At 41.2% G+C, this 12,297-nt stretch overlaps 1 protein-coding gene across 1 annotated transcript in view; it reads right to left on the bottom strand.

Moving 5' to 3' along the window:
- Positions 1–11,929, bottom strand: part of LOC135711703 (SET domain-containing protein SmydA-8-like) — a 41,213-nt gene extending 29,284 nt beyond the window's left edge. The window contains exons 1-5 of the mRNA XM_065234656.1: positions 11,795–11,929; positions 11,422–11,553; positions 392–944; positions 168–319; positions 11–105 (exon numbers count right to left, since the gene is read on the bottom strand). Coding sequence (XP_065090728.1) covers positions 11–105; positions 168–319; positions 392–944; positions 11,422–11,553; positions 11,795–11,847 — 985 coding nt within the window. The 5' untranslated portion in view covers positions 11,848–11,929. The remainder of the gene's footprint in view (positions 1–10; positions 106–167; positions 320–391; positions 945–11,421; positions 11,554–11,794) is intronic.
- Positions 11,930–12,297: the final 368 nt, after the last annotated feature.

Raw genomic sequence — 12,297 nt, 5'->3', positions numbered from 1 at the left:
AAATACTCACAACACATCATGGCTTCCTTCCTAGCAGCTACAAACACCTGTTTCACATAATCTCCTCCGAGCTGCTGATGACAATTGTTACACATCCATTTGTCTCTGAAATGATTTCTAATTAGCCAGCATATTCATTCCTAAAAATGCACCACGGAAACACCCACTCGTTAGCAAAATACGAGCAAAGTCCACCATCACATCCTGTACAATAGAGCGAGCTCAAATGCGTTCCCAGTTCAGTGGGATCCTCACACCGGCTGCATTTACAGACAAAATATTTCCCCAGCTTCAGATGAGCTCTTCGCTCGAACGTTCCCTGTGAGATAAATAAATATAATTGTTTGTTTATAAAATTCGACGCGTTATGAACGAATGTGGAAAAGCATACAAATAGACTTCTGGTGTAATTGTACTGTAGCATTTCGCCTTTCTTCACCGGAACAGTCGTGTACAGTCTGAGGTTGGCGTTACCGTCCACCGAAATCAGCGTGTTGGATACGCAGTTGTGTGCCATCAATGCCGCCTTCGGATACAGGCCCCGAACCATGTTGTCTATTTGCATTCCTTGGTCGTCCATTTGGCCACGAATTTCAAACGCGTTGACATCGAAAAATCCACAAATCTGCTGTATCAATTCGCCGGTCAAACTGGGATTCTCCATCTTTGCGAACGCTTTGCTCTCCACCAGAGGTTGCACAATTTTCCTCTCATGGGCGTTCCATATGTCCGTGTTTCTTCGCGCGCTCAGGTGTGCTTCCATTCCCATCATCTCGTCGAATTTGGCGCGGTTGGACTGGGCCAGCAGCACACCTCGCACCGGGGTGACGACGTTGAAATGGTCGAAAAGGAAATTGATGTCCAATCCAGAGCTACGATAGAATTCGCACTCGCATTCGTCGTGATCCGTGCAATCGAAGCAAAGTGGGGCTCGTTTGCATTTTCTAATAATAAAAAAATATCTTGCAATTAGCTCAATCACACCACCTCAATTCGATTGTTAATATCGGTAGATATTTCAGAAGAAAATGGTCGAAATTCAATGAGTGACTTTCTGAAACAAAACCCTCAATACATAACTATCAATGCTAAAAAAAAGTAGAATGGGGCAAAAATATGCACTTACCACAGACAAACAGACATAACACTCGCAAGATGTTCATCGAACAAGCATTTATCGGTCAATTTAAAAGTATCTTAGTTGGTAGTACCGGCACCTGTGGCGCGCACAGTCAATTCCCTTGCGTTTGGCGTTTTCACACTACCGCCATCTGTTCAGCGCACTACCCACCACAGTGTACTCAACAGATGGCGGTAATGTTTTAGCGACGATGTTTTACAGCGAGAAATATTGAATGTGTTATGTCTGTTTGTCTGTGCACTTACTGTATCTTTTGACGTAGGACTACGTCTGTGATTTCTATATGGGGGTAAACTTTGTAAAAACCGAAAATATAACATGTAACAAATGAAAGATTTTGAACGTTAATAACTCAGCTGCCCCTGAACCAATTTCAATAATTTTATCACCAATCGATCAGAAATATTTCGACGCATCTTTTGAATTTAAGACTTTAACATTTTTCAAAATGTCACTATTGAAAATTGCACGAATGTGCAACTGTGATAATTAATTTTATCACGGATTGCCTGCAAAAAGTGATTTCCATAACACAGATTTCAAAGTTGAATTCCATCCGATTTCACAAAATGGTGTTTATTCAATCACCGCGTCATGAGTGGTGGTGTTCTCCAGTACACAACAAAAGGCTCCTCGCAAGCAGCTAGCTATCAAGGCTGTCCACAACTGCTGATCGGAATCAGTTCCAATCACCGTGTGTGGTGGTGTCCGGTCATCGGCATCAGCAGCAGCAGCAGCAGCAGCAGCAGCAGCAGCAGCAGCAGTGCTTTCAGCGCGTGGCGTTGAACATTGTTCTTCAGTACACAACAAAAGGCTTTCTGCAAGCAACGAGCTGCAGCCCACATGAGCATCCATAGAAGGAGGAAGAAGCCGCACCGCTATTGATCGGAATCAGTAGCTCTTCGTGAGTTGTTGTGGGCCATCTATGTCAAACGCGTCATACTAAAGAGTATAAACAGAGAGAACCCCGTTCAAATTCCTATTTCTACACAAAACACAAGCTCCTGCTGCAGTTAACAAATAAGATTTATTATATAAGACCACGCAGTTCTACGTCACCATTGCGTGCAACCCCATAGGGCTGTCCCTTGTAATTTTTCATCGTTGCTTGAAACATCTAACGAATTCGTAAGAGAATGTCGAAATAGCTATTCATGCCAACAAGTTACAAAAAGAAGATATTTTCAGCACGAGTCGTAGTTTATCCAATGAGTAAAAAATAAAATCCCATCTAATGTCAAATAATGATTTTTGCACCGAGTATATTCCAAAGGCACCCTGTCCTAAATCTGCCTTTAGTAAACAAATCGAACACATACCCACATATAATTCAAAAGTTAACTTAATTCTTGTCTCTATATGTGAACTTTAGCAACTTTGTCGGAATTTAAATAAGTAAGAACTCACTAGACATACATTCAGGTTTTCAATTTAATGGGCAATCTTGAACGTTTTCTAAAATAACGATGAGAGCTTAAAAGGTTTCATAATCTTCTGGTGGTCATTAGCCTGGCCTAGCTTTCGAATCCTACCAAATCATTGCCACTGCATAAACCCACATCAATCCCGTTACGACCAAACATAGAATTTCGTCCATCCCTGCCACATATCTAAATAGAGCTGGAATTAGGGCGTAACAGCTTTTGTAAACAATGACTTCTCTCGATGATTTCTACAAAATCAAGGCTCGCCCACGCAAATCAACATCATCATCGAGTAGAGGAAGACTTCCTCTACCTGATAGTTGTATTGGATTGCGTGGGCGTGCCTTGAATTTATAGAAATCTTTAAGAGAAGTCATTGTTTACAAAAGTTGTTACGCCCTAATTCCAGCTCTATCTAGATATATACTGTCCCGGGACGAGACTTGACAATCCAGCTTCTCACTCTTCTTAATGTTTTTTTTTTATGAATGATTAGTGTCATTCTATCCTGTCGTCTCTTCGAGCAGATCCCCTTCAACATCAACAGAACCACTTTCGATCAGTTTTCATCCTATTTGTATTGGCTTCATTTCGTCTTTCATTGTCACATGAACTTACTTTCGCATTGAAGCGAAGCTGTTCGATCCAAATTCGCCCACACGGCGAATGAGAACGACCCAAATTTGAGTTTAGTTCACTCATACTCGCAAAAAGTGCAGGAACTCAGCGATGAGTTAATTTGCCTCATGTTTTCCCGAGGGGGACGACTCTATCTACGATGCAAAAAGATTGTGTTTTGCTGTGGCTAGCTACGCGCACGCTGAGTAGATAGAAAGAAGATTGATGACGATTCTGAAGATTTCCTGCAAAAAATTGATGAGCGATGCAAGTAGATGCGACAAATGAAAGAAGATTGTTCGAAGATTGATTCGCTAGTGTAAGATTTGTTGACCATCTAAACTTGAGATTTAGATGTGTCGCCCCCCTCGTGTTTTCCCAGGTTTTTCCAGGATTTTCCAGGGAAAAATTCTCGAATTTGAGAAAAGTAAAGATTGGATTCACTCATTCTATTGGTACTACCTCGAGACTGAATAAAATTTTCGTCAATTTCCTCATTTTCTGGCAGATTTTTAACGTTTTCCACAGGAAACCATGAGACAAATTTTACTCATCGCTGAGTTCCTGCACTTTTGGCGATTATGAGTGAACTAAACTCAAATTTGGGTCGTTCTCATTCGCCGTGCAGTTTTTCTGAGTTTTGTTGATTGTTACCTCGGTTAATTTTATTCGCATGCCCATAGATCTGTGCACGTGGATGTCGAATTTATCATTCTCGGGTGGTTTGTTACCCATCAATGTGGGTATTTTGGGAATCGGGGTGTCTTCTAGAGGCCGCAAGTCGATATCCGACGACATTTTGAAATCCAATTCTACCAAATACCCATACATACTATTTTTTTTTTTAGAATCAGGTGAATATGTCATGTGGTATCAATGTGGGTATTTTCAAAATCTCAGTAACGTCTAGAGACCAGCAACCGAAAACATCTAAAATCTAAGATGGCGGCTTTGGTTCAGGAAAATTGTGAAATACTGTCAAATAGCGATAAATGTGGGTATTTTGACGTAGGACTACGTCTTTGATTTCTATATGGGGGTACACTTTGTGAAAACCGAAAATGGAACATGTAACAAATTAAGAAAGATTTTGAACGTTAATAACTCAGCTGCCCCTGGTCCAATTTCAATAATTTTATCACCAATCGATCAGAAATATGGCTACGCATCGATAACAATGCTTCCGAATGTTGATTTTCAACAAGAAACTTTTGAAAAACTGGTAAATGTCCAGCATTGTCCAAAAGCGTCGAATTAACTAACAAATCCACCAATTACCTACATGCATATGCTGCTTCCCCAGCACAGTCGTCACAGAGTAGTAAGTAGACGAAACAAGTCGAAGTGGCATTCGCCTCTGATCCTCGGGTGCGTGTGAATAAGGAGGATGGAATTGCGTAATATTTTGCACACTCATCGCCATACTCAGAACCACACGCTGCCAACGACCACAGCAGTGCAGTGCTTTCGGCGTGTGGCGTTGAAAATTGTTCTCCAGTAACAACGGAGGCTGCCTGCAAGCAGTAAGCTGCAGAGCCCACATAAGCAACCATCAAAGGAGGAAGAAGCTGCACCGCTATGCTATGGATCGGAATCAGTAGCGCTTCGTGAGTCGCTGTGGGTCGGTCATCTATGCCAAGCGTCACCCTCGCTCCAAACGACATACAGCTCGACAGCCTCATCCGTGTTGAACACCCAGCTCAGAATTACTCAAACATCACTACAAAACGGTCCTTTTCAGGGCCACCAAAAATTTGTTAAAGAGTATTATTTGGACATTGGTCAAGGTCATCAGTTCCCGCAAGCAGCTAGCTATCAAGACTCAACCTGTCTATAGAAGGTGTGGAATTGTAGGCCTGAATATGCTGGTGAGATTAATCATCGTCCGACCATTTTCCAGAAAACGCTGATAGGAAGTGTTAAAAATCCATATAGAATTTGAGAGAAGTGGGAATAATTCGCTTTGGGTGTATAAAGGGTGATACGGTCAAAATTTGGTCAATATCAACTTGACGTATTTCTTTCAATTTTGCATTTAAAAAACCTGAACACCCCTCATTTTGAAGGTGTGTGTGTGTAGAATGTTGCTCCTATTTTGATTTTGGAATTCACTCTTCAGTTGTCAAAATGCCGTCCAAGCAAGAAGAGCAGCGTATCAAAATTTTGCTCGCGCATCGCGAAAATCCGAGCTACTCGCACGCAAAGTTGGCAAAATTGCTAAAAGTTGCCAAATCAACCGTTACAAATGTAATTAAAGTGTTTGGGGAACGTTTGTCGACAGCCAGGAAGTCTGGATCGGGGGGAAATCGAAAACCGGAAGCCGCTGAGACGACAAAGAGAGTTGCCGGTAGTTTCAAGCGAAACCCTAACCTCTCTCTCCGAGATGCCGCAAATAAGCTGGGTGTATCGTCTACAACCGTGCATCGAGCCAAAAAACGAGCCGGACTATCGACTTACAAGAAGGTAGTGACTCCAAATCGCGATGATAAACAAAATACGACGGCCAAAGCGCGATCCCGGAGGCTGTACACGACGATGCTGACGAAGTTTGACTGCGTGGTAATGGACGACGAAACCTACGTCAAAGCCGACTACAAGCAGCTTCCGGGACAGGAGTTTTATACGGCAAAAGGAAGCAGATGTTTTCAAGCACATGAAACTGTCAAAGTTCGCAAAGAAATATCTGGTTTGGCAAGCCATCTGTACCTGTGGCTTGAAAAGCAGCATTTTCATAGCTTCCGGGACTGTCAACCAAGAAATTTACGTGAAAGAGTGTTTGAATAAACGTCTGCTGCCTTTCCTGAAGAAACACGGTTGTTCCGTACTGTTTTGGCCGGATTTGGCATCTTGCCATTACGGTAAAAAGGCCATGGAGTGGTACGCCGCCAACAACGTGCAGGTGGTTCCCAAGGACAAGAACCCTCCCAACACGCCAGAGCTCCGCCCAATTGAGAAATACTGGGCTATTGTCAAGCGGAACCTAAAGAAGACCAAAAAAACTGCTAAGGGCGAGCAGCAGTTCAAGGCAAACTGGCTTTCTGCGGCGAAGAAGGTGGACAAGGTGGCTGTACAAAATCTGATGGCAGGGGTCAAGCGTAAGGCCCGGCAATTCGGATTTGGAAAAGCGGAAGCCTAACTGAATATTTTTCCTGAATTTTATACTAATTGAACTTGAAAACAAATTTAATTTGATTTTTTAAATAAACGATTTCACCGATTTACACGCGTTTTCCCTTGACCAAATTTTGACCGTATCACCCTTTATTCAGTCCCCAGAAAGCCAATAAAATCAAATTTGTGAGAAAATTAGCTCTCACGAGTTCAATCTCTCGAAGTCCCTCCTTTTTACATATTCTGCACAAACGCCCCCGCCCCATTCATATAATTCAGAAAGAAATCCTGTGAGGGGTGAATTGAATACACTTTAATACCAAAATGCACAAAACTTAAAAAATTCATAAACAACAAAAAATTTAAAATACACCTTTTAAAGTCGGGTAGATGAATCGAAAATACTCAAGTTGAATGTCCCTTGGATTCTCTTCATCAACTTTCTCTTTGAAATAAATACTACAAATTTGATACGCTTACAAATAAAAAACGGAAAGAGTTAAGATAATTGATGATTGATCAATTAAAAGAACTAAATGTTCACATTTGTTCCGTCCACTAGCGGTCCTACGTCCAGCTTCCGTTCATCCCCTAGGTACAGACCATTCTACTTTTTTTTTAAATATGGACCACTGTGGGCCGGTTCGGTTTTTTAGATCGGGATGACATCTAGAGGCCAGAAATCGATGTCCGATGCCGATGAAATACAAAATAGTGTCGAATATCGATTTTCAGCATCCACACGTCGTCTTCATTCCGAAAATACCCAGATCTTAGGGTATTTGACACTTTCTCTGAAACCTGATGGCCACCATATTGGATTGCAAATTGGCGTTGGATATCGTTTTTCAGCATCTACGCGTTGTTGCCGTTCGATAAATACCCATATTGTAGGATATTTGAAACTTTTTATGAAACCCAAATGGATTCCAAAATGGCGTCGGATATATATATATAGTAGGGTATTTTACACTTTTTCTGCAACCCGATAGCCGCCATTTTGGATTTCAAAATGGTGTCGAATATCGATTTTCGGGATCTACGCGCCGTCCCTGTTCCGAAAACACACATATCTTAGAGTATTAGACACTTTTTCTGGAAACCGATGGCTGCCATCTTGGATTTCAAAATGGCATCGAATATATCGAAATTACTTTTTTACCTAGGGGATGAGTACTTAAGGGGGTTAGATTTTGATAAGTTCTTTAGTGGGAATGACACTGATGAAGACTGCACATTGTAGTCGAAATACGTATCTGTCATGGATACCAAAATTAATTAAGTGGAATTAAATGGAAGTTGATACTCGCATCGTACGACTCAATAGCGCTTACCGTCTCCGAACGCGTTTGGAATAACGAAAGCAAAGCATACATTCCTGAACGAACCGAACGATGCCATTAACGTGAAGCTTCGTGAGTGACCTATGTGCGAAGAGTATTCGTGTTGCCTTCCATTCACTCTCGTTCCATTCTCATCTTTCTTTACGAACTGGTGTGATCGGATAAGAGTGCAGGCCTCAATGAACGTTCACCGTGAGTCAGTTTAATACTCGCGGCGAGTGCAACGAGTTGCCGATATGAGCAAGACGAATCATGGAAATTTAACAAGGGAGATAAGTGACGCGGACACTACTAGGGGTGATGTGCTCCTGGGTACGTTGCAAATGGTAACGGAACACAACCTTCCCATAAGGTATCCAGAATGGAAAGGTGACAATTTGCTTTTGGACCCCCTGTGGAAGGCGTGCGGTCTCAAAATCTCCCGGAATACTCTGCCTCCGTTAATCCACAGAGGCGCTGAAATAATGCGGCAAATTGTGGCAAAATTTTGGCAGAAGGTAATTTGCCTAAAAGTTGATGAAATTTTTGAATAATTACCGAAAAACTAATAACCAGTAAAAAACACCACTCTGAAATCTTCACCATTGAAAGATAAGAAGTTTTCTTCCATGACAAAAATCATTTCTATACAGAGCTGGAAAAAAGCCCTATCTGCTTTGATCGATTATCTTCATCGACTTTGTCTTTTGATAACCACGGCTATGCAAACAGTTTTCGTGCTATTTTTGCCACATAGCATGACAAAGGAGGTTTTTATATATCGTCCATATCGTCAAATACAACAGGAAATGTTGTTGCAATTGAGTTATTTACGAAAGAGAAAGTCGATGAAGATAATCGATCAAAGTAGATAGGCCCTTTTTCCAGCTCTGTATAGATTTGACAAATTTGCATGAACCTGACTATGGATTTTCCTTTTTTTATGGCTTGCTGAGATAACTTCTCTATATTTTAAAATAACATTAATTCTACGATGATGAATTTGAGATGGATCATGAGTGTTATGTATTTTCAATGTACCTGATGTCCGGAAACTTCAACTAAAACTTTCGGGAAAATTAACCACCCAGAATTTTTGAAATTAATTTTCGTACACAAAACTATAACCTCTATCTGTAAGTACAAAATTCAGATACATTTCAGCCCAGCTTACACGGCAAGTGTTCCTATTGGTGGTGAGTCGACCAGGTTAATTCCTAACGCTGATTTTTTTTTAAAGTTATTCCAACTAATACCCCGTGTAGTAATACAGTGCAGTGTGTGCCATAGTGAGTTCGTTGAAAGATCTCTTATATACTTCCGACCACATGCGATTATGCTTACGTTTTTTCTTAATTAAACACATCAAAATGTGTTTCACATACTGCCTTTAGATTGCTTGAAATTGAATAGATCTTCGTTTTACATTCAGTGGCGTTACCGACTGTTTAGTGTCACGCGGTTACCAATTTAGGCAATGAACCAATACCTTTCATTCAATACTACACATTGCAACCACATATTTAATTGTGCCAAACGCGTTATAGATGTTGGTCAACGGCACCCAATGTTTTGAATCCGGAACTGTAGCAGTAAAGGCTAAAGACATATTTTTCCTAACTCAAAGTTACGTTCTCGCGCATTGGCGTTGACGGCACTGCCGAAAAATCGTTTCTTCTAGCAAATATTGACACTTTCTTATGGGAATTTTCAGTGGAATGAAAGGAAAGTGCGAAGTCCGCCATGGTTCACGCACAGTCTGACGTTTGCCTATGGATTTTACCATTGGAGTTAAGCTGGGTTTAGACTAGGCAAGTCAAATGATCATCTCAGTTGAATTAAATTAGCTTGAAAAGTTGAGCCTCGTTAAACTTTTTTCAATTCAAGTGAGTTGATCAAGTCAGTTGAATGGCATGGTTTACACGTTCAATTCGCGTTCAAGTCAGATGAATTCAACTGACTTGATCAATTGACTTGCCCTGTCTAAACCCAGCTTAAAGAGCTATAAAGTCCTCGTCAACGCCAATACACCTGATCTGTACCCACAGTAGTGCGATTGCTGAATGATAAAAATTATTCACTCCAGCGCAGCGTCAAGCTACCACTCAAGCGTCCAGTTCAGTACATTGCATCGCCGTGAACGCTCGTGGCGAGTGGAATCTTGCATTCTTTGTGAAGATTACCCAGAAACGAAAGGCAATCGAATTGAATAGACCACGCTATACTCGTTCAGTAACGAACAATCGGATGAGTGACGATTGTTGTTTTGCCTAAAGCCGTAACTCAGCGAACGACCGGAGAATGTAAAAGAAGCGCAAAACCGAATTATTTAACATCATTCGTGGGAGATATATTCTCGTGCACGAGAAGAGAGCCGCTCTACTGTAGCACTACTTCAGCAAAAGTGAGATCAGCAACCTTTGGAAGATAACCTTTTTTGCTGTTTTATTTAGCATTCCGCTAACAACCCAATTTCATTACTTCATGGCATCGAATGTAAATTTACGGCATCTACGCGTCGTCCACGTTCCAAAAATACCCATATCTTAGGGTATTTGACACTTTTTTTGAGCCCAATGTCCGCCACATTGGATTCCAAAATGGCGACGGACATCGATTTTCGGCACGTTAGCGTCGCCTGCATTCCGACATTGTAGGGCATTTGAGACTTTTCCGGACTTAATTTAATTTCGTTAATTTAATTTTTGTTTAATATAAAATAACATACCTGACACGTCGAATGAGCCCCGAATTGAAGTGAAAGTGGAAAAAACGAAGGAAGTAGTTTTTGAGTCATTCATTGCGTCAATTGAAAAAAAAAGTCTTTGCTTGAAATGAAATGAACTGATGCACTTGACGAATGAAACAAGCGATAGTCAAGTCATGTTTGACAGGAGGAATGTTCATCGTGACTCGATAACAAGAAACACAATGACTTACACAAAAATGATATTGTTCGAAATGAAGCGATTCTGCGGAGTGTTCATTTTCTTTTCTTTGTTTCGAAAATGTAGAACCCTGGGCTAGGATTGCAGAATGATTTTTCTATTTTAATTTTAATTTAATTCGGAGCTTCTACAGCAGTTTAGCACCTTGTACATCATTTTAGCTTAACACAATAAAAACAACCATAAACAAACAAGAATATCCATCTCCTTAAGCACGCCGTGGACCCTATTTTCCAACTTTACTTTCGCAAATATAAACAATTAACAATGCCATTGAGGTCAACATTGATTCCGGCAACACTATCAGTCAGATTGATGTGATCCCTCTGTCCTTTTTATTCCACGATTGCAACTGTCAAATCAACCAATCAGCAACTGGCTCGGATTTGACAGCAAATTGGCTCGAAATCGCTACCCAGTCCCGTTCCAGATACTGCCTATAATCACTATAAGTCCCATATGGAAAACAGTAGGCATTGAGAAAATGGCAGTTGAAGTTACGAAGTACAATTCCCATGTAAATATTTGAAAAATCATTGAACATTTATTACTATTTTTTCAAGTTATAATTAGTTGCAATGAAGCTTGCAAGTTTTGTTAAATCAGCGAAAAATACGGCAATTAAAAAAAAACAGAACTGTAACTTGACCTCTAGACGATTGGATTTCAGAATGGGACTGATATGCGATTACTTTGCACGATAGGACAAACTGAGCTGATGTTGTTTTCACATAATATGAAAATAGATGCCGATTGATAGTGAATACCGTTGTTATCTCAAAATTGGCGAAAATCCATATGGGACTGATGTGTGATTATGGACAGTATACACCACTGTGCGCCATTCAATAACTAACCTGCAAATGGTGCACGAATTCCTGAAGCAGTTCAAACAGCATATCTCCGAGTCCCAATACGGTCCAATCACAATCGGCTGCTCCACCAGTATTTGCTGTCCACGAGGCAAATCCCGCTTCGCCACCAAGTATCTAAACCAGCCAAAGATAAACAAATTGTCCATCACAATTGCTGAAACAACGGAACAGAACACACAACGCACAACTAGGTCATCGTCATGGGGGATGTCAAACCACTTTGACGAGCCTGATTGACTGCCTGACTGACTGACTTTAAACGGGAAGAAACGCAATAAATGGAGCACTTTGTCCCATGCTCAAACGATGCACCTTCAACACTATGATAGCCATAAATCACAAACATTAACCTTACCGCCCCAATTCGTCCGATTCCGAAATCTCACAATTTTCCTCGAACTGTGCCATTTTCCAAAATTTCTTCCGCCCACTGATCAACCGACCGATCTGAAGCACTGGCTGGATCACCACAAGACAGAGTTTCTCGCAGCACGCGCGCGATGTGAATAGACCGAACGAATGATTAAACCGGACTGGCCAACAAACGGCCAAACTTTGCTGAGTGGGTGGAATATGGCACAAACACGAGTTAAAAAAAATGTACAAATTTGTTATTCGTGTGGATAACCATGCGCAGCTCGCTGGCCGACAGTGCTTGGTGAATCATGGAAAATGGCGAGAAAATCGTTGTATGTTTTCTTCACTCAGGTGTTCGGAAACTCCATGTTGCTGCTGTTGGTGTCCCAAGCCAGCTGCGTGTCAGGCGGTTAATTTCACAGGAAAAACATATCAAATGCCTCTTCCGCTCCCGCCTGGATGCTTGCCATAAGTGAGTCAGATAATTAGCGATATGGGTTT

Source organism: Ochlerotatus camptorhynchus, unplaced genomic scaffold (assembly GCF_037179485.1).
Source record: "Ochlerotatus camptorhynchus isolate MF236.1 unplaced genomic scaffold, CSIRO-AGI_Acam_v1.1 ptg000434l, whole genome shotgun sequence".
NCBI classification, from domain to species: Eukaryota; Metazoa; Arthropoda; class Insecta; order Diptera; family Culicidae; genus Ochlerotatus; species Ochlerotatus camptorhynchus.
This window is presented reverse-complemented; position numbering and strand designations above follow the sequence as displayed.